Source organism: Triturus cristatus, chromosome 4_1 (assembly GCF_964204655.1).
Source record: "Triturus cristatus chromosome 4_1, aTriCri1.1, whole genome shotgun sequence".
NCBI classification, from domain to species: Eukaryota; Metazoa; Chordata; class Amphibia; order Caudata; family Salamandridae; genus Triturus; species Triturus cristatus.
Window position 1 is genome coordinate 170,824,630 of NC_140585.1, and position 19,363 is coordinate 170,843,992.

At 44.5% G+C, this 19,363-nt stretch overlaps 1 protein-coding gene across 4 annotated transcripts in view; it reads left to right on the forward strand.

Annotated features, from left to right (window-relative positions):
- The window catches only part of LOC146853824 (membrane-spanning 4-domains subfamily A member 4A-like), a 302,455-nt gene that overhangs the window by 152,728 nt on the left and 130,364 nt on the right, over window positions 1-19,363 (forward strand). Inside the window, exon 2 of one of the 4 annotated variants that reach the window (XM_085651814.1) lies at window positions 11,984-12,126. The exons of the other annotated variants lie outside the window; for them this stretch is intronic. Coding sequence (XP_085507940.1) covers window positions 12,052-12,126 — 75 coding nt within the window. The 5' untranslated portion in view covers window positions 11,984-12,051. The remainder of the gene's footprint in view (window positions 1-11,983; window positions 12,127-19,363) is intronic. 4 annotated transcript variants of the gene reach the window in all.

Sequence of the window (19,363 nt, forward strand, 5' to 3'; positions counted from 1 at the left end):
GGCAACAACATAGCAGATGTAACCAGGACTCATGTGGGTAATTGCAGAGCCTACAAGTTAGCTGGCCATTCCTCCGAGCCCACAGCGGGTTAAAATCATAAATTGGAAGGGCTAACAGCCTCATATAAATAATTTTATTGCGAGTCTGTGATTGGAGAGAGTAATTAAAATATGGCTGAGGTTTCCCCTTAATATACGAAGCATCAAGAGCTGTAAGGAGTGGTTTTTTGGGAAGCTGAGCAATGTCTCTCTCAAATGACACTAAAGGGATTTAGCTTTTTATCGTTTTTTTCCACATTGACAGGGGAATGATTGAATTAGAAAGGCTTGAGATTTCAATCTTCAATGTGGAAGTGGCCAGGTGCAGCTGACTGTACCAGGGAGAGTGTTCGTCCGTGAACACTGATTGCTATTGTTCTTTCATGGATTGAGCTTCTGCACGCAAAGTGTAGATATAGAATTTAATTAGGTCTCCTAGACAGTGAAGATCTGCACTTGCCACGCCCAGCTCAAGTCTCGCCCTCCTTGCATGCTGGGGAGCCGAAAATATTTTCTTATAGGCCATTATTTGATAATTCACTAAAAATGAGTCCATTTTACCATGGAAAGCTAGGTGACCATAGGACACTGCCGGAATTAGTTTGGCTCGTAGGACCCTCAGGATTGGTTCGGCTGTGGGACTGTGTAAATGCCGATTCAAGTGCCTCAGACTATGTATGACCCCTGCTCCCTTGGGCCGAAGGTGTTTGAGATGGGCTACTTGATTTCCTCTTTCATTAAACCAAACTCCTAGATAATTATAGCTAGTGCAGGTCACTATATGTAGACCACCTGCTCGCCAAGACAACATTTTCTTTTTTTGATGTTTCCCAAAAATCACAACATTAGTTTTTGACTCATTCATCAGAAGATTGTTTTTTATATTGTATGAATTAAGGGCAGTGAGCGCTCTTGTAGACCTGTTTTTGTATGGTCCATAATAATAATGTCGTCGGCATATTGCATAATCTGTAGTCGTATACCACCCAATTTTGGAGCTACCAGAGTTGAGCCTGCCAGTTCTTTAGACAAGTCGGCGGTATAAAGATTACATAGTAGAGGGGCCAGTACACAGCCTTTCTTCAGACCATTTTTTGTTATAATTTTTGCAGATACAGTAGTGGCGCTTGTTTTAATCCTCACCCAAGTTTTCTGATGCAGTGACATTAGTGCAGAGAGGAGTGCGGATGGTATCCCCCAGGAGTTTAATTTGTTCCATAACGTCCCTCGATTGACTCTATCGAATGCTGCATTATAGTCCACAAAACGGCAGAATAGAGGTAGATGATTGGACAAAGTGGCTCTCCACGACAGGTAGGACAGTGCTATTATATTTTGAAAATATCAAAGACCCCCTGTAAGGTGTATAAAAATAATTCCTAGGACAGGGCAACAACTATTGTGAATTATAAATTCCTAGGCAATCAGAAAAATGTAAATATCTCAACTGATGTATTTTTATAAAGCAAACAATCAATAAGTAGATTAATTAAACACAGTGTACCAACTCATAATTATACAGAGAAATTGCTTTCTTTATTGCAATAGGCTGATAATCTTTTTATAAAAATATGGTATCAATAATATCCATGGAATAAAAGGAAAATTATAATATTTCCATTACATACAACAATACATCATGAATAAGGTATATAAGTACAAAATGGGTACAAATCAATTCACAAAAGCACAATAAAAACGTTAAAAAGTTAATTTCATAGCAAGACAAAGGTTTTCAAAGTAAGTATATATCAATTCTTAAAAACACAATATAACAAAAAAATATCCTTGCGGCAAAGGATCAGCTTCTACGCGCGTTTCAGTGCACTAGCGCCTTCGTCAGGAAAGCCACACAAATTTTCTAAAATCAATTGAGAGGTACACTAGTATTTCAACATTTTTTTTATAAAACAAACAGATAACAAATTAGCTCTTCAAGAACAAGACTCAGTACAGTAGTGCGAAAAAGGAAAATAAAGGAATAGAAAAAAATAGAAATTAGTTTTTTAGAGTATAATGGTGAACTATGTTATAAACAACACGTCACTGACATTGATTTTAGAGTGCTAAGTGATTGATAGAGAAAGCACTATCCCCAAGATACAGAATTGCGAGGAAGGAATAGAGGGTGTTTAAATTCTACGATGCGTGATGGAGAGAAATGGCAGAAAGATGAACTAAAAAGAAAATAGCTTACTTTTAGTTGAAAGATAGGTATTTCTTAGATCTGTAGAATTCTATAAACGATAAGTATATAAATGAAAAAAGAAAATCTAGAATGAGTAAGCTGGTACATTTGAGGAATATACGTCTTATTATGTTGAGTAGGCATGGGTCTAAAAAATATATAGATAGATACCTTATAGTCATATATTCATTGGCCAAACGCTTCAAATGAATACAGCTACTATGGATGAGGGATGAAGATAAAGAAGCCAAGAGAACGATTGTTGTCTATGGAAAAATTATATATGCCGCATATTCATTAATCCATATATATATCTATAGGCATTATAACAATAAATGACAAGTGCCTAAGATATAGGGTCAAAACGGACTCGACAATTCTCGCCTCGGTACCTACTCTAACCAGGAACACACTCGGCAACTCTGGGCATTAGCTTGCCTCATCTCCACAACGGCCCCCCACATTCGCCGGGGATGCCTGGTTTCACCTTGGAGATACCCAGGAGGGACCATCTCACAGGGATAGCCAGGACGGGTTCCCCAGCGGTCTACAGCGCCACGACGCCTCAGGGCAGCAGTGCGCTTTACAAGACACATACATTTACATTTACATTTACATATAGACCAGGGAGTAAGAATAACACTACCTACCTGGCTAGAATGTCACATAAATGGTAGATTCAATGCTTATATCCGTTTTGTTGCACTGCGCATTTTATCTCTTATCTTTGGATATAAGCATTGAATCTACCATTTATGTCAAATCTATTGACATTCTCTTGGCTTCTTTATCTTCATCCCTCATCCATAGTAGCTGTATTCATTTGAAGCGTTTGGCCAATGAATATATGACTATAAGGTATCTATCTATATATTTTTTAGAATTCTACAGATCTAAGAGATTCCTATCTTTCAACTAAAAGTAAGCTATTTTTCTTTTTAGGTCTCGGGACCATCCGGTCGGCAGACCGGAAGTCCGGAGATTTAATGACTTGGGAGAAGAGGGGCTTGAAGCCGCCCCTCTTCTGCCCTGTTCTCCATTGGCTGGCCTCGTAAATGCTGGCCAGCCATTGGAGAAGAGGTCCCATCACTCCAATCATGCCCCGTCCTTTTCGGATCGGGGGGCGTGTTTTTTGCGAAAAGTCTCAAGGAGGAGACAACAGCAAAACACGCCCCCGAATCCGAAAAGGAGGCTGCCTTTCTCCGAGGCATCTGCTCTGCCTCGGAGAAAGGCGGTGGTGTTCCTGGCGTCCTCTCCCCCTGCTCTTACTCTGTATGCTAAATATTGATTCAGCCGTGAGCTTCTACATCAACATTCTCCGATTCCCCCACAAACTGGCTTAATACATTCTTCTGAGAACACAATTTTCAGAAAATTGATAGGAAATCTTTACGCTCAATTAAATGTATTTTACTGCGAGTCCAAGATCTTGACCATATCATATTCATCTACTCAGATTTGAAAGTACGTTGAAAAAAGCTTCTATATCCATTAATTATAAAGTATAAAGTAAAATCCTCAAGTGACATATTTTAATCCGTCCTCCTAATAAACATAAGCGTTTGTATTTTTAATAACTTTTTAAAAGTAGATTCATGGATAGGATGTTATATGTCAGTACTTAGTTGACTGGTCTATGGATTATCGCGATAAAATAAACTTGACATTATGGAGATCCAATGTAATGACAATTGTTTTGGGGAGATAGTGCGTCAACTACGAGGAACGGGGACTGTTGTTGAATCAAGTAAGCTCTGGCTGCAGGAAAAGGTGAAATAAATGAGTAAGGTTGTTTATTTAGGATATCTATTCTTTCATAACCCTGGAATACAAAAAAACAGGCTCCACGACCTGCGTTCTGCAACTAAGAGACACGAAGCTGATATTTACAAATGAAACAATCCACGTTTCTCAGAAAGTGCTTGTGTAAGCAAGTGGCCAAGAGAAGACACAGCAGAATACCGGCGTGGGCAGGACGCGTCAAACTACAAATACGGCGGCTTCTCCCTGCCTCTCGCTTCAACGAAGGAAACAAGCATTTCCAATGCAACGGTCTCGGCATTGTTAAAGTTAGAGCTATTGGCATTGCTCATGACAATGCCGTTTCTTTAAAAACAAAAACATAAACAAAAATAATGTCATGAGCAATGCCAATAGCTCTAACTTTACCAATGCCGAGACCATTGCATTATAAATGCTTGTTAGTTCATCTTTCTGCCATTTTCTCTCCATCACCCATCGTAGAATTTAAACACCCTCTTTTCCTTCCTCGCAATTCTGTATCTTGGGGATAGTGCTTTCTCTATCAATCACTTAGCACTCTAAAATCAATGTCAGTGACATGTTGTTTATAACATATTTCACCATTATACTCCCCCCAAAAACTTTTCTATTTTTTTCTATTTCTTTATTTTCCTTTTTCGCACTACTGTACTGAGTCTTGGTCTTGAAGAGCTAATTTGTTATCTGTTTGTTTTATAAAAAAATGTTGAAAGTAATACCAGTGTACCTCTCAATTGATTTGATTTTAGGAAATTTGTGTGGCTTTCCTGACGAAGGCGCTAGTGCGCCGAAACGCGCGTAGAAGCTGATCCTTTGCCACAAGAATATTTTTTTATGTTATATTGTGTTTTTAAGAATTGATATATACTTATTTTGAAAACCTTTGTCTTGCTATGAAATTAACTTTTTAATGTTTTTATTGTGTTTTTGTGAATTGATTTGTACCCATTTTGTGCATATATACCTTATTCATGATGTATTGTTGTATGTAATGGAAATATTATAATTTTCCTTTTATTCCATGGATATTATTGATACCATATTTTTATAAAAAGATTAGCAGTCTATTGCAATAAAGAAAGTGATTTCTCTGTATAATTGGTACACTGTGTTTAATTAATCTATTTATTAATTGTTTGCTTTATAAAAATACATCTGTTGAGATATTTACCTTTTTCTGATTGCCTAGGAATTTATAATTCACAACAGTGCTATTTTAGTCTGTCGTGGAACAGCCTGATCTGAAGCCTGACTGAGTGCGGGGGAGGATGCTGTTTTCTGTAACCCAGTTTTCGAGTTCTGCCAACAAGACGTGAACATAGGCCTTAGCTTCGATGTCCAATAAAGCTATTAGCCTATAATTGGCCAGATCTGAGCGGTTACCCTTTTTGTAATGTGGATGTAATATTGAGCCCTGCCAGGTTGATGGAATTGTAGCTGTAAGAAAGGCTTGTTTAAAGAGCGGTGTAAGGAGCTCTGCCCAGAAAGATCGATTCGATTTAAAAACTGTAGCAAGTATTCCATTTGGCCCTGGCGCGCCATCATTCCTCATATGTCTGATGATCTTGATCACTTCGGATTCAGAGATGCCTGAGCCCTGGATGTTTTCCTGATTTGGCGCATGAGGCGAGTAGAGGGCTGACAGCTCCTCTATCCCACTACTGTAGAGCTGATTGATGTGATTCACCCAAACATTCTCGAGTACCCCGTTCTCCTTGGACTGGCCACTATTGCTGACTTGGTTAATACATTTCCAAAATGAAGCAGGATTTTTTTCTTTAAGAAGAGAGAACATTTTAAGCCAGGCATCCTCAATTCGTTTAGCATGTTGCTCCCATGCACATTTCTTGTAGGCAGCTCGAAGTAATCCAATTGCAGAGCCCTGCAATGCTTTTCCCCCTCGACTTGCATTTGGGGTATATTGACGCTTCCATTTGCTTTCTGGATTTTCCTTATTTGGGTGCTGGTTTGGATCATTTGGCCCCTGTTTCTGTTGAGCATCCGGTGTTCCTGGCAGCGCCCGATGCAGGTCCAACAGGAGAGTGGGCCAGTATGTTATGTTATGTTATGTTAATTTGGATTTGTTAAGCGCTTAATACCGAAAAGGTCTCTAAGCGCTTTGGAAGAAGAGTAACGTAGACTCATAGCAGACCACTGAACGATAGTGTTAAGCCCAGGCTTCTGTAAACAAGATGGTTTTCAGTTGTTTCCTAAAAGGGAGAAGACGGTCTTCAGCTCGAAGTTGGCTGGGAAGCTTGTTCCAAAGAGTGGGAATGATGGAGGAGAAGGCTCTGCCACCTTTGGAAACATAGTTGAAGCTGGGACAATAAAGCAGACTTCCTGTGGAGGACCTGAGTGCACGCCCTGGCACATACTTTGTGAGGCGCTGTTTGATATACGTGGGGGCTTGGCCATAAATTGCTTTTTGGGCGATGCACAGGCCCTTGAATTTAGCCCTTTGTTTCACAGGGAGCCAATGGAGGCGTTGAAGAAGAGTCGAGGCTCGAGTGTGTCGTGGTAATTTAAAAATGAGCCTAGCCGCGTCGTTCATTGCTATCTGTAGTTTTTTTACCAAGCAGTCAGGGAGTCCAATATACAAGGAGTTTGCATAGTCGAGACGGGCCAGAATGATGGCAGATACGATAGTTCTCATGGTGGAGAATGAAAGAATAGGGGAGAGCCTCCTTAGTAAACGAAGAAGTCCCACACATGTACCAAAGACCGTGGAAACTTGATTGGCTAGGGTGAGTTTGTCATCTATTTTAATGCCCAGGCTTTTAACCACCGGGATCGGGACAGGGGCCTCACCCAGCTCCTGGGGCCAGTACCGTGAATTCCATGGATTATGGTCGTCTGACATTGCCAGGACTTCGGTTTTGTCCGGGTTAATTTTAAGTGAATTGGCCGTCATCCAATTGACCGTAAAACTTAAAATTTCTTTTACCCTGGATTGTGCCTGGGGAGAGTTCTCAATGTGGAGGATGAGCTGAGTGTCATCTGCATAGTTGTACATCTGGCAGTCCATGGCCGACAGAGCCTTGATTAAAGGGCTAAGATAAATGTTGAACAAAAGGGGTGAGAGTGCGGAACCTTGCGGGACTCCACAGGTAATCGGGCCTTTCTCCGAGACCCAATCACCCATCTGGATTCTTTGGGTGCGATCCGTCAAAAAGGAGGTGATCCATTGTAAGACGGATCCCCCCAGTCCCCATGAACGTAGTCTCTCTAGAAGAGTAGCGTGGTTGACCGTGTCGAACGCAGCCGACAGGTCAAGAAGGACAAGCGCGCAAGGCATCTTATTGTCAACATTTAATCGGATGTCGTCGAGGACAGATAGCATTACCAGTTCGGTGCTATGGTGAGCACGGAAGCCTGCTTGCCTGTCCCCCAAAAGATGGTGATCTTCAAGGAACCTGGAGAGATTTTGCAGCACATGTTGTTCAAGTATTTTGGTCAGAAAGGGAAGTTGGGAGATGGGGCGGTAATTCTTCATATTAGATATATCCGCACCAGGTTTTTTAAGGAGAGGGGTGATTCTAGCTTCCTCGAAGCAGCTAGGAACCTTCCCTACACGTAGGGAGGCGTTAAGGAGAGCCAGAGTGTCGTGCTCGATTTCTGGGAGTGCAAGATTGAAGATGCTGGGCGGACAAGGGTCGGCTGGAGAGCCAGATTTAGTCTTTTTGGCCAGCCCACGAAGGGCGTCCATGTCGAGGAGTGAGAAGGAGGAGAGTGAATCGGCCAAAATGACTTGTGAGTCATCCACTAATTTGGGTGAGGATGTGTTGGGAGAGTTGTCGATCTCCGTCAGAATATCCTGAATTTTCTTTGTGAAGTATATAAGGAAGTTATTACATTGTTCCTTACTAGGTGGAATGGTCTGAGATGGTTTTTGACTGAGTTCTTTCAGGATTCTGAACGTTTCTCGTTGTTTATTGGGGGCGGACAGTATTCTGTTTTCATAGAAAACTGCCTTGCTACGCAATAGCGCTTTTTTATATAAGGCAAGTTCTTTTCTGTACTCAGCTAGAGCCATAGGATTGTAATTCTTTCGCCAGAGTCGTTCATGCTGGCGTAGACCTCGTTTAGAAGTCCTTAGTTCTTCCGTAAACCACGGGGCCCCTTTGCCTTTAGTGCAAATTTTAATTTTCTTTTCCGGGGCCACTGTATTGATTGCTGCACAGAGTCGATCGGAAAAGGCAGCGGCCCTACCATCTAAATCGTCCTCACATTCTATGTCATCTGACATCCATTTTGTGGGAGGGAGATCGTGGAGGGCATTTAGCAGCGTCTGTCCTTCTATTTTAGACCAGGAACGCACGAGTTTCCAGGTCGCAATGGGTGGCTTTGTGTGTTCAGTCAGGGGGAGTATCAGGTGGATACAAGAGTGGTCAGACCAGGGACACGGAGTAACTTCTTTAAGTAATACCGAAGGAATGGTGGACCAAACCAGGTCCAGAATGTGTCCGTGCACATGCGTGGGAGTAGTGATTAATTGGGAGAGGCCAAGATCGGTGAGGGTCTCTTCTAATTGGCGAGCCTGAGCCTCCCTGGGTTGTTGGTCCCAGTGAAAGTTAAAATCACCCATTATCAGGAGGTGTTGAAAACGGGAGCGGAGGTTGGTGATAGATTCGAGTAGGAGGTTGGTGGAGTTGGAGGGGCATTTCGGGGGGCGGTAAAGCACAGAGAACGTGAAGCTCGAAGAGTAATGACAGAGCTTGATAGTCAGCATGTCAGCCCCTGCCAGAGTTTCACCGGAGACTTTCTCTATCCTTAGATGTTTTTTGAACAGGAAAGCTACCCCACCTCCTCTTTTACCAGCGGGGCGGTTATGACACAATATGTCATAGCCTACTGGGAGCGGCGCCAGTATAGTGGGTCCAGATTCTTCATCCAACCAAGTTTCTGACAAGGCCAGAATATCAGGGGCCTCATTTTGTAGGAATATAAGAATTTCTATAGTGTGCTTTTGGAGGGAGCGTGTGTTCAAGGCCATTACTTTCAGTGGTTGAGATAAGAGAGGGCAAGCCTGGGCCAAATTAGGGTTGGGGCACACGGGCCTAACCTCTGATGGTATGAGAAGATCTTCTCTCTTAGGGACATCAATAGTCTCCCTATTTAGTGGGCAGTAGTCCTGGTTGAAGGTTCTTAAATCTGCACTGGTGTAGGATAACATTTGGGCAGGGATTATGGCCCCTGGGCCCGGCAGGGCGCGGACGGGCGCAGACGGGCTTGCCTTTGGCGCGCCCGCTGCGCGCGTCCGCTGCGCGTCCACTCCAGTGTGTTGAAAATATGCCCCCGTGACCCCTGGCTCCTCCCCGCCAATCAGCCCTGCTGTGCAGCAGCTGACACCCTCACGGTCGCTAGACCACGTGAGCGCGTGCGTGGGAGGAGATCCAGAGCGGCCAGGTAAGGTGGAAAGTGCACAGTACACAGTAAATCACAATCAATAGTAAATTAAAAGGATTAAAAGTTCTAAAACCAGTTAAAACTTCCAGAGAGCAAGGCTCGCTTACAGCGATCGAGCGTGCACTGCTAGAGCTAGCGTGTCTTCTTCTGACAGCGCGTCCGCTCCAGTGCGAAGAATATATGCCCCCGTGACCCCTGGCTCCTCCCCGCCAATCAGCCCTGCTGTGCAGCAGCTGACACCCTCACAGTCGCTAGACCACGTGAGCGCGTGCGTGGGAGGAGATCCAGAGCGGCCAGGTAAGGTGGAAAGTGCACAGTACACAGTAAATCACAATCAATAGTAAATTAAAAGGATTAAAAGTTCTAAAACCAGTTAAAACTTCCAGAGAGCAAGGCTCGCTTACAGCGATCGAGCGTCTAAGAGGGCTTGTGAACCAAAAGCAGTTTTTAATTGTTCATTTTTAGTTATCCATGCGGACAATTTTGTACCGAGATTGGCGGTCCATTTTATCCTGCACTGGACTTTTTCGTAATCTTCGCCCATTGATTCGCCTATAGGTATAAATTTACAAGATACAGCAGTGGAGAGACTGAAAGATGCTCTAATGGGCCTGTGGTCACTCTCTACTCGATTGTCAATATCAAAGTCATTCAGATGCAATGCTAGTGTACTGCCGATAAATAGATAATCGATTGTAGAGATGTTCCTGTATGTTGGAAGCGGGGCCCATGTCTGATCCTTTGCTTTCTTGAGTTTATGAGCGGATGATAAAGTTTGTAATACGGCGACCTCTTTAGATTGTTTGTTTTCTTTTCCTGTCTTGTCAAGTGATCTGTTATTAAAGTCCCCGACTATAAGTGGATTATGATAAGGATATTTGATGAGGAAATCTCCAATGATGGCTGCCTGATCATCAAGTGCTTGGTTTCTCTGATGCAAAGCTGGATTGACATAACAGTTGAATAATATCATTCGAAATGGTCTATAGTGATTTTTTATTCCACTAATAAGTAATGCTTGGATTCCAAGTGAAGGAGGTGCAAGTGTGATTACTTCCAACCTTCGAGAATGCTTGATGTAAACAGAGAGGCCACCCATTGGCCGCCTAAAAATGTTACGTCATGAAGCCGGGACGTTGATTTCAAGGTACCCGGAAAGAGCTGTAGTAGACATTGCCCATGTCCCCTGGAGGCAGATTATATCGCTGCTTTGAAGATAATCTAGGGGCGAATCAATTTGAATCAATTTCTGAAGACCAGCCACATTCCAAGAAATGATCGTTAAGTAATTGTTTTGCTCATTCAATGTATAGGCTGTATTGCCTCTTGGGGGCTTAGAGATGCCGTCGGACCGTAGTGTCCTGTTTGCTGGTAAAGACTCTTTTCTGGTTAGTAGAACAGATAATCCTCAGAGGTTCATGTTGGGAAAGAGTGCTGGTAAGATTGTTGCCAGGGCGGATATCATCAGCACATTTTAAGATGGAGTAAGTATTTAAAGGTTTATTAACTAAAACATGAGGGTGTCTGTCTTGAGGTAAGAGCATAATTTCAATACCCCAGTCTGCCAATTGATTGGCTTCGCACAGCATTGTCGTCTGGTGTGACTGTTAGTATAGCCCAACCACTGTAGATTCGTTATGGGAGTCGCCTGACAAGCTTTGAAATTTAACCCAGGCAACATCTGCCGAGCCTATGTGCTCCAATGATGGTATGTGAGAAAATAAGCGCAGGATGTTGCCTCTATTTAAAACATCATAGTTGCCTTTGGTATGGTATCTTGGTGTAAGAGCGATCTCCACTACTCCTGATGTTGAACGGCTGCTGCTCATTAAGGTTCCCAGTGTGGCTTGATATATTGGGGGGGGGTTTATATACCATTGGTCCAGGAGGGGATTTTACCACCTGTTGATGCTGCATATTAGTGCTGAATGCAGCACTAGACGATGGTTGCATACCAGCCTCCGCCTGTGTCCCTGAGACTGTGGGCAACAATGTTAGCCCAGGGACAAAGTTAGTCCTCGTGTCGGCGCCTTCCATGGACTTGGACTGAGTTGATGTTATTTGGGCTTCCCCTTTCTCATTTTCAGGAAGAGTAGTGGAGGGGACATTAGAAGGGATTTCCCCTCCGGCAAAATCATCAGCTAGACTCTTTATTGATGGTTGTTTGCTGAGTTGTAGATGTTTTGATGTCACGTCTCTATCTTTCTTTCCTGATGTCTTTCCTGAAAAAATTGGATAGAGCTTAACAGTACCAATATCTGACTTAGCTGTATATGTACGAGTAAGAAGGGATACCCCTCGATTGTTGGCTTTTGCCCTTTTTTGGGCTTTCCTCAGTTTTTTCTTGGCTTTCCTGGAGAATGAACCTTCCTTCTGCTTGTTCTCTGAAGCGCCGTCAATTTCTTCTACTATTTGACAGCTAGTTGAAAGACAGGGTGCAGCGGTTATGGGCCTCATTGGAGTTGTTAAACTTAAAACAGTGGGTGATGGCAAATATGATGTTTTATTTGTACTTGAGAGTGGGTCTTCAAGTATGTTAACTAAATTTGTTGGTGGATTCTGTATTAGTTTTAGTTGGAGACAGTTGTGTGGATGGATCGGAGGGGGCTCTTGAGACCCGGACTGAGTCTGCTAAGATGGTCAAAACCGCAAGAAGATGTGCCCACTGGTCCACAATAGCCGCACATGAGCATGAGCAGGTTGTTTGTGAGGTAAGAATCAGATTTGTGATATTGTCCATTTTTCCTTTCAAATCTGCCAAACACAGAGCTATTGCCTGCAAGAAATCCATTTGCAAATCCATCTTGGAGGATTGCCAAAGTAAAGCTTTGGCCGTTATAAGTTGTGGGTTGGTAAGTTTTGGCGATTCGGAGGCAGCCGTGAAACTTGGATTTTCTTTGTTTTGAGAAGTACAGTGATCATGATTTGATCCACTAGATAATCTATACAACTGTGGAGTGGACTCCAGGGTTTGTTCAATTTTAGTTTCAAGTTGCTGTAAAAAAGATGCTAAAAGTTCTCCCAGATCTTGTTTTTTCAAAGCAGCAGGAGAGCCTGTGATAGCAATCAAAGAGGAATGCTGCCGGATGGGTGAATGAGATTGGTGTATTTGTGCCACAGTTGTTATAGATCTTCTTGGCGCACATGTGGCTAATTTAGAACAGTCAGTAGGAAATAATAAGTGAAGGTCCATTGAAGCAGAGCTTATGTTAGCATTAGGGACAGAGTCTGGCCCCATGGGCAGTTGGGTAAGACTGTTGACAGTGTCCATGTTTGGGCAAGAAAAAGAGTGGCGTTTTGACTTCGTAGGGCAAAGGCCCTGGGAGTGTGTTGCGGAGGGGAAGAAGTCTTCCTTGAGACTTGAGTTGTTTCTTGGGTGGTCTGCCCTGCCTTTAGCTCAAGCTCCATTTGTAGGTTTTAAGAGCAAATATTTAGTTATCAAGCCAGTATTGGCAGTTTTTTGATTATTCTGTGTCTTAAGGGCTCCCAAAAGCTGGCCTGGATTCTGAGCATTTATGCGTATTATGCTGGGATCGTTAGTCAGTGGCCCTGCTGGGACTACGCCTCCATTGGCGTCAGCTGCTGACCTTGAACTGGTGACTGGAATCCTTTTTGACATGTTGGGGCAATATAAATGCGCAGCGTCATATGTTGGTTGATCCCGAGACAAAGTAAGATGGTGAGCTAGGGGGGTCAAGTAGTTACTAGATAACCGTAGCTGGATGTAGATAGACAGTGAGCAGGGCACACTGGTGACCCGTTGGCCGCACCCAACCTAGTTGGGCCGCTTTCACGGACTCACTGGGCTCGCACTTAGCGGCTGCCTCTAATGGCGGTCGAGCTCACCATCCCTGCAATCCCTTGCGCACAATAGGAGGTTTGCGGAGCTCCTAGAGACTATCCCAAAATACCTCCGTGTAGCTGCAATGCTCCCGCTTCTCTGCTGCTGCTGTACTGTGTCACTATAAAAACCTAGGCCGGAGTTTAAGCCAGATTCTCCATTCTTTTACTCCACGCTTTGTTTGCAAGGTTGGTTTGGTTAGTAGTGTAGTTAGTAGTCCGTATACACCAAATAATGGGGTAGCCTCCAGCCTCCAACCAAGCTGCGTGGAAGCGGGAGCAGGAGGCAGATGAAAGGGCAGATGAAAGGGGGGAGAGTGGGATACACAGGTACACAAAGTCACTGGCTAGCCACAGTCACTGCTTTGCTAGTTGCTATATGCCACTTGCCGCTTGCTGCCCGCCTTTCAGGCTTACCTGTGCTCCTGCTTTCCCCCGTCCGGCGTCTGGACCAGCGGTTAGATGGCCGCCGCACTCACAGTCAGCCCGTGGCTGCGCGTAACTGCTCGTGGCTTCTCGCGACTTCCAAAGTTACCAAGGCTTTCAAAAGTTTATGTACGGGCCCCCACTGTTTTGGAGGGCAAAGCGCAACAGAAAGACGGCAGCCGCGGTTCAGCCAGGAGCCGCAGTTCAGCTTTGTTCAGCGTTAGGCGTTCCTCACTGCCTGGCTCTGTGACTGTCTGTGCGGGGGGGGCGGAGTCGCGTTCAATCGATGAAAAAACAACACATCCGGTCAAGAGTATTGACAGCGCTACACCAGCCCCTCCTCAGTCCGGTCACAGACCGTCCAACTCAAACGGTGCCAACCAACTCACACGGTAATTTTGAATTATATATTTAATTCATTTAAATATATGAAATTGATTCAAAAAATTAAAATAAATTACAAGAAAATCTCACCTATAGTGGAGTGGCGCCAGCCTTGCACCTGCCTTGCACGGGGACCAAGCGACTACAGCGCCCAGCACCACCCGCGGCAGGAGGGCCGCCCACGATCTGTTCTCGCGCCTCGAGGTGCACAAAAGGCCCGCTGTACTCCTGCAGCGCAGAATGCGCGCGGGCGTGCCCAAGCTGTGCCCGGGCCAAGGATGGACCCGTCTGCGCCCATCTTAGACCGGAAGAGACTGGGCTGGTTTTGAACACGGATGACGTCCTGTTGGAAAAGCTTGTTTTCCTGTCAAAACTATAAACAAGCTATCGTACTGTTAAGGGGCACCTCACAAGCAGTCATGGGTAAACGCACCTCTGTAGTGAAAGACCCCACTGCCCGGCAAACTGTAATTTCGTCACAATCCTTTGCACAACCCACTGCAATTGATAAAATGCTGCACAGGGCAATTGGAGCTGTCTCCATGGAAATCGAGCGCACAGGGAGGCGCCTCTCAATAACACCGATTATAGTTCCAAGTCTCACTTCTTCCGAATCTGGCACTCTGCCCCCATATCCAAAACAAACCACGGTCCCAGACTTAGAGCCCCCAGGACACGTGCACAGACAGGAGCAGGTTATGCCCCCAAGACCCTCTTGGGGAGCGGTGGAAAGAAGAAGAAAGGGGGGAAACAAATCTACATCAAGGGAGCCAAGCGGAATAAACAAGCACCTGATATGTCACCAAACAGAATTATGGGGGAATCAGGAACCTGGGACTCAGTGCAGATGATCACAGAACAACCATTGTGGGTGTCAAAGTTGGTGATGGACCTTAAAGTGCATTTTAGCTCTGTTGTAAAAGATGAACTTGATGTTTTAATGGATCGAATTGATAAACTATCGTCATTGGTGGACGATTGGGTGGGAAAGGCAGACGCAACTCTTAAAGTGGCTAAATCCCTCCAACAAGGTAGCTATATCAGCATTAGATACATCGTCCGTCCCCGCTAGGCCCAATATAACAAATTATGGGGACGCAGCTCCCTGTCTGAGATCGCCCCCATCACAGAGCCTGGATCCAGTTATCCCCCCCAGAGGCTCCCTCGATGTCCACCCCCTGAACCTGCTATTAGGGTACCTCCGCCTACAACAGGTTCCTCTAATTCACAGCAAGTCGGTAAAATTCAAGAGGCCCGTGAGAAGATTGTACCGCACACAAAACCTAGGGAAACACAGTCTGTGCTACCATGTATCAATCTACCCCCAGCATCTACTCTATATGTTATTGTGTTATCAGGAGTATCCGAGCTGGAAAGGGGGTCTGGGGAATCCCATTTTGAACTTAAAAACAAATGCATTAATTGGCTAAACAAATATAGGCATTTCCCCTACAAAGACGTAAATAAAATCATATTCACACGCAGGGTAAGCTGGCTGGGGTAGAGGCCAAAGGATCTAGCCGGAAATTTGTATAGTGATCAATTTTAGTGACACTGCGGCTGTTCAATACATTCTAGATTGGGGTCACCAGAGGGAGGCCGGGGGTATTAATTCTATCCCCCTAGGATATTTCTTTCCTCCAAGGCTTATGCTTCGCAATGTGGGAGGATTGGCCAATGATTGGGGAACTAGTGATCAGGGCGGCCCCATGCCTCAAATAGGCCGGGACTATCCCACATCACACATATATAATCTTCCTGTCGCCAACAGATTTAGCCCTCTAGATTTGGTAGATTGACGAAGGTCCATCAGGCCTTCCCACAAAAGCCCCAGTGACAACTATGAGTGTAGAATGAGACTATTGAATCTGGACGGGCCAAGGCAAAAGGGTGGTTGTGGAAAGCAGAAAAGAGATAAGGAGTTGGTCCCTGAGGGCACCCCGACAGATTTCACTCTTACCCAACTTAGTAACCCACACTTGGCTAATGAATGTAGTTCCAGGGGAGGAGTAGGGCCCAAAGACTTACACCAGGCCCACTCAAGGGCTAGCCTCCCCCCTCAGGCCCCTTTGGTCAACGAAGCAGAACCATCAAGCATGCGGATATTATTCTGGAACATAGCAGGACTTACCTCGAAACTGGATCTCCCAGATTGGGGGTCATTCATTGACAAGCATAAATTATGTATGTTCCAGGAAACATGCGCAAGGGTAGATGCACATAGAATGAGCTACTCGTTTTATAGTACCTTAGCAGTCCAGGGTGCTAGGGGGAGACCTTCTGGGGGCTTGTGCACCTGGGTAGGCGTGCATCTTGGTTGCGAGGCCAAACAGATAGAGACTTCCTCTCCTGATATTTTGTGTGTCTTTCTGTCTTTTTCCACCTTAATTAGGATTGCTTTAATTAATGTTTATTCACGGCCTGTTTGCCATGGGCAAGTTTCCCCCACTCTTGACCATCTGACCTCTTTTCTCCCAACTATACCGGAGAACTACTGGGTCATTATAGGTGGGGATTTTAACTGCCAATTCGAGCCTTTGAATGGCCTGTCCACAAGCATTACAAGTGAGGAGGAATCAGTTTGGGCAATCCCAGATCCTAACATTCCACCAACTCGGGCATGGACCCCTCTGGTTCTACAAATAAATGCACTCACACTAAGCCACTCACTGAGGCCTGTAATGGTCGATCGGTATCCGATAGTCCCGGGAATTTTACCTTTAACATACCCGGGCAGGCATCGATCATAAATTATATTCTGGTAGACGTTAGATCATGGTACAGGTCCTCAACTTTAAGGTCACCTCTCGTTACGAGAGTGGCCATAATGCTCTGGTTTTAGAAGCATCTTTGCCACTAGCTGAAGGTCATCTCAGCACATTTTAAAATCTGATTCTGGCTTAGTATTGGCCAATGGAGGGAGGAGAGTACGCTGGGGGGAACTTGTACAAGTACAGGACAAAGTGGCCTCCCTATACCAACAAATCGTTCCCTTTATCGAAGTTGTGTCCCAACTTTTTGCGACCAGCAGCACTTTAACTTCTCAAACCAGAATCACAAAGAACCATCAGGATTTGCTTTCTGTCCTGGGACCTTTTTTCATTAGCGGCAAAAGGCCTATGGTTTAACAAATACTGCATGGTAGCCAAGCAAGCCCTTTTAACCTCTATTAGAACCAACGATAGGCCACAAATTAAGGAAGCTGGGGAATATTATAAAAAAATTGTAGCTAAAGCAAAAAGCAACTGGGAAAAGTGAAAAAGGGGATGCCATTAAAACAGAACTAGATAGTCACAACATGAGGGCCTTTTGGAATTTAATCAACACAGGTAAATCTGAAGGTAAATTGGCCATTGCACCTAATTTAGGGGAAGAAGTCTGGAGAGCTCATTTTAAATCTTTGTACACCAGGACAACGGAGTAAGCTGGCTGGGTGGAAACAAATACTACTGATATAGAGTTGCCAAACCAAGATGTCCCACTCTGTTCAATGAAGGAGGTCACACAGGCACTGGGAAAGTTATTACCAGCTAAGGCACCAGGGCTGGATAAGATTCCTGGTGACCTCTTTCACTCCGAGCACTCAGTTTGGGCACCATACTTGTGGTCACTTTTTAACGCCGTTTTGCAGGGCATGGCGCTGCCCTCCACTTGGGAAGGGGCAGAAATTATCCCAATTCATAAAAAGGGTTCACCTCTTAATCCAGCCAATCATCGCCCCATAAGCCTTCTAGACGTTAGCCAAAAATGTTTTGCGCGTGTCCTCTGTGGGGCATTGAACTTGACCATAATCCTGATCAAATGCCTCTAAAAATAGCATCGTCTTAAGCCTCCTCCGAAATGGGAGCAGTTCAACTTCCTTGCGCATATCATCTGGAAGCTTATTCTACATCTGGGGTACAAAGACCGAAAAGGCCCGGCCTCCAAATGTCGCCATGCTGAAACGAGGGCAAGTAAGGAGACTGGCCTGTGATGAACGAAGATGGCGGCCCGGTACATAGGGCTTCAGACGGTCTTTAATATACTTGGGGGCTTCACCAAACAGGGATTTGTGTGCAATGCACAAACCCTTGAAGCTTACCCTTTGTTTAATAGGCAGCCAGTGTAGTTGACGCAGCAAGGGAGTAGCATGCGTTTTACGGGGCAGCTTGAATATCAGCCTTGCTGCATCATTCATGACCACCTGGAGTTTGCTCAGAAGTGTTGCAGGGAGGCCAATATAGATTGTATTGCCATAGTCTAGGCGAGATAGTATTAAAGCAGTCACTACCGCCTGCATGGTGGTGGATGACAAAAGGACAGATCATTTTCGGAGCTGACGCATCAATCCGATACAGCTTCCCACGACAGCAGAAACCTGAGTCTTCATGGTCAGTCCGGTGTCCAGTCTGATACCCAGACTTTTTACGGCCGGCACTGGCGTTGGAGTAATGCCAAGCTCTTGAGGCCAAAACAGGTTGGACCAAGGGGAGGAATCTGGGAAGAGTACCAGGACAACAACAAAAGAGTGTGATGAAGAGAAAGAACCACACGAACGGTGATTCTCCTTAATAAAGGACAGAGTGCCAAAGAACAAAGTCAATCTGATATAAAAATAGAACCCTCACTCACCAACATAGTTGGTGACATGCTTCATCATAGGGTTGCACCAGGGGTGCCTTCTGCACCTCCGGTGTGCTTCAACGCTTTTGTTAAGGCGGAGCGTAAAGTTCAGACTAAAGGACTTGAAGTGACTAGTGAGTGAAAAAAGGGGTGGAAAAATTGTTAAAAGGTCATGATTCGCCCACCAATAAATTTAATAGTGACGAAACTTGAACAGGTTAAAAACAGTGAAGGATGATTCATACTGACATTAAATTGGTCAGATGCATCCTAAAAGTGGTCAAATGGTCGACATGTTTCAGCTTATTATCGTTTTTTACAAAGCTTTCTTCAGGACCTAATCAAAAAACAAAAAAGGGGGCACCTTGGCGGTATAAGCTCACTAAGGCTTACCCTAACCTCAGGGGCAAAGAACCGATACACTCACAGTTTCGATAAAGGCCTTCCACAGTTCCGAAAGGACCTCAGCGTATCTGTGAAGAAATACATGTGCTGAATCAACATACATACTAATCCATAGATTATGTTTATCAAAAAACAGATTGAATGCAATACATAGCACAAAATTGGTTCGATAATGTGGTCCCTATATTTGCATGACCATCAATAATGTATAGCAACTTCCCGTTTTTATGGAAAGCAGCGAGTGACATTTACTTGATCTAGTAATTAAATTCCAATCATGCCAATATGTAT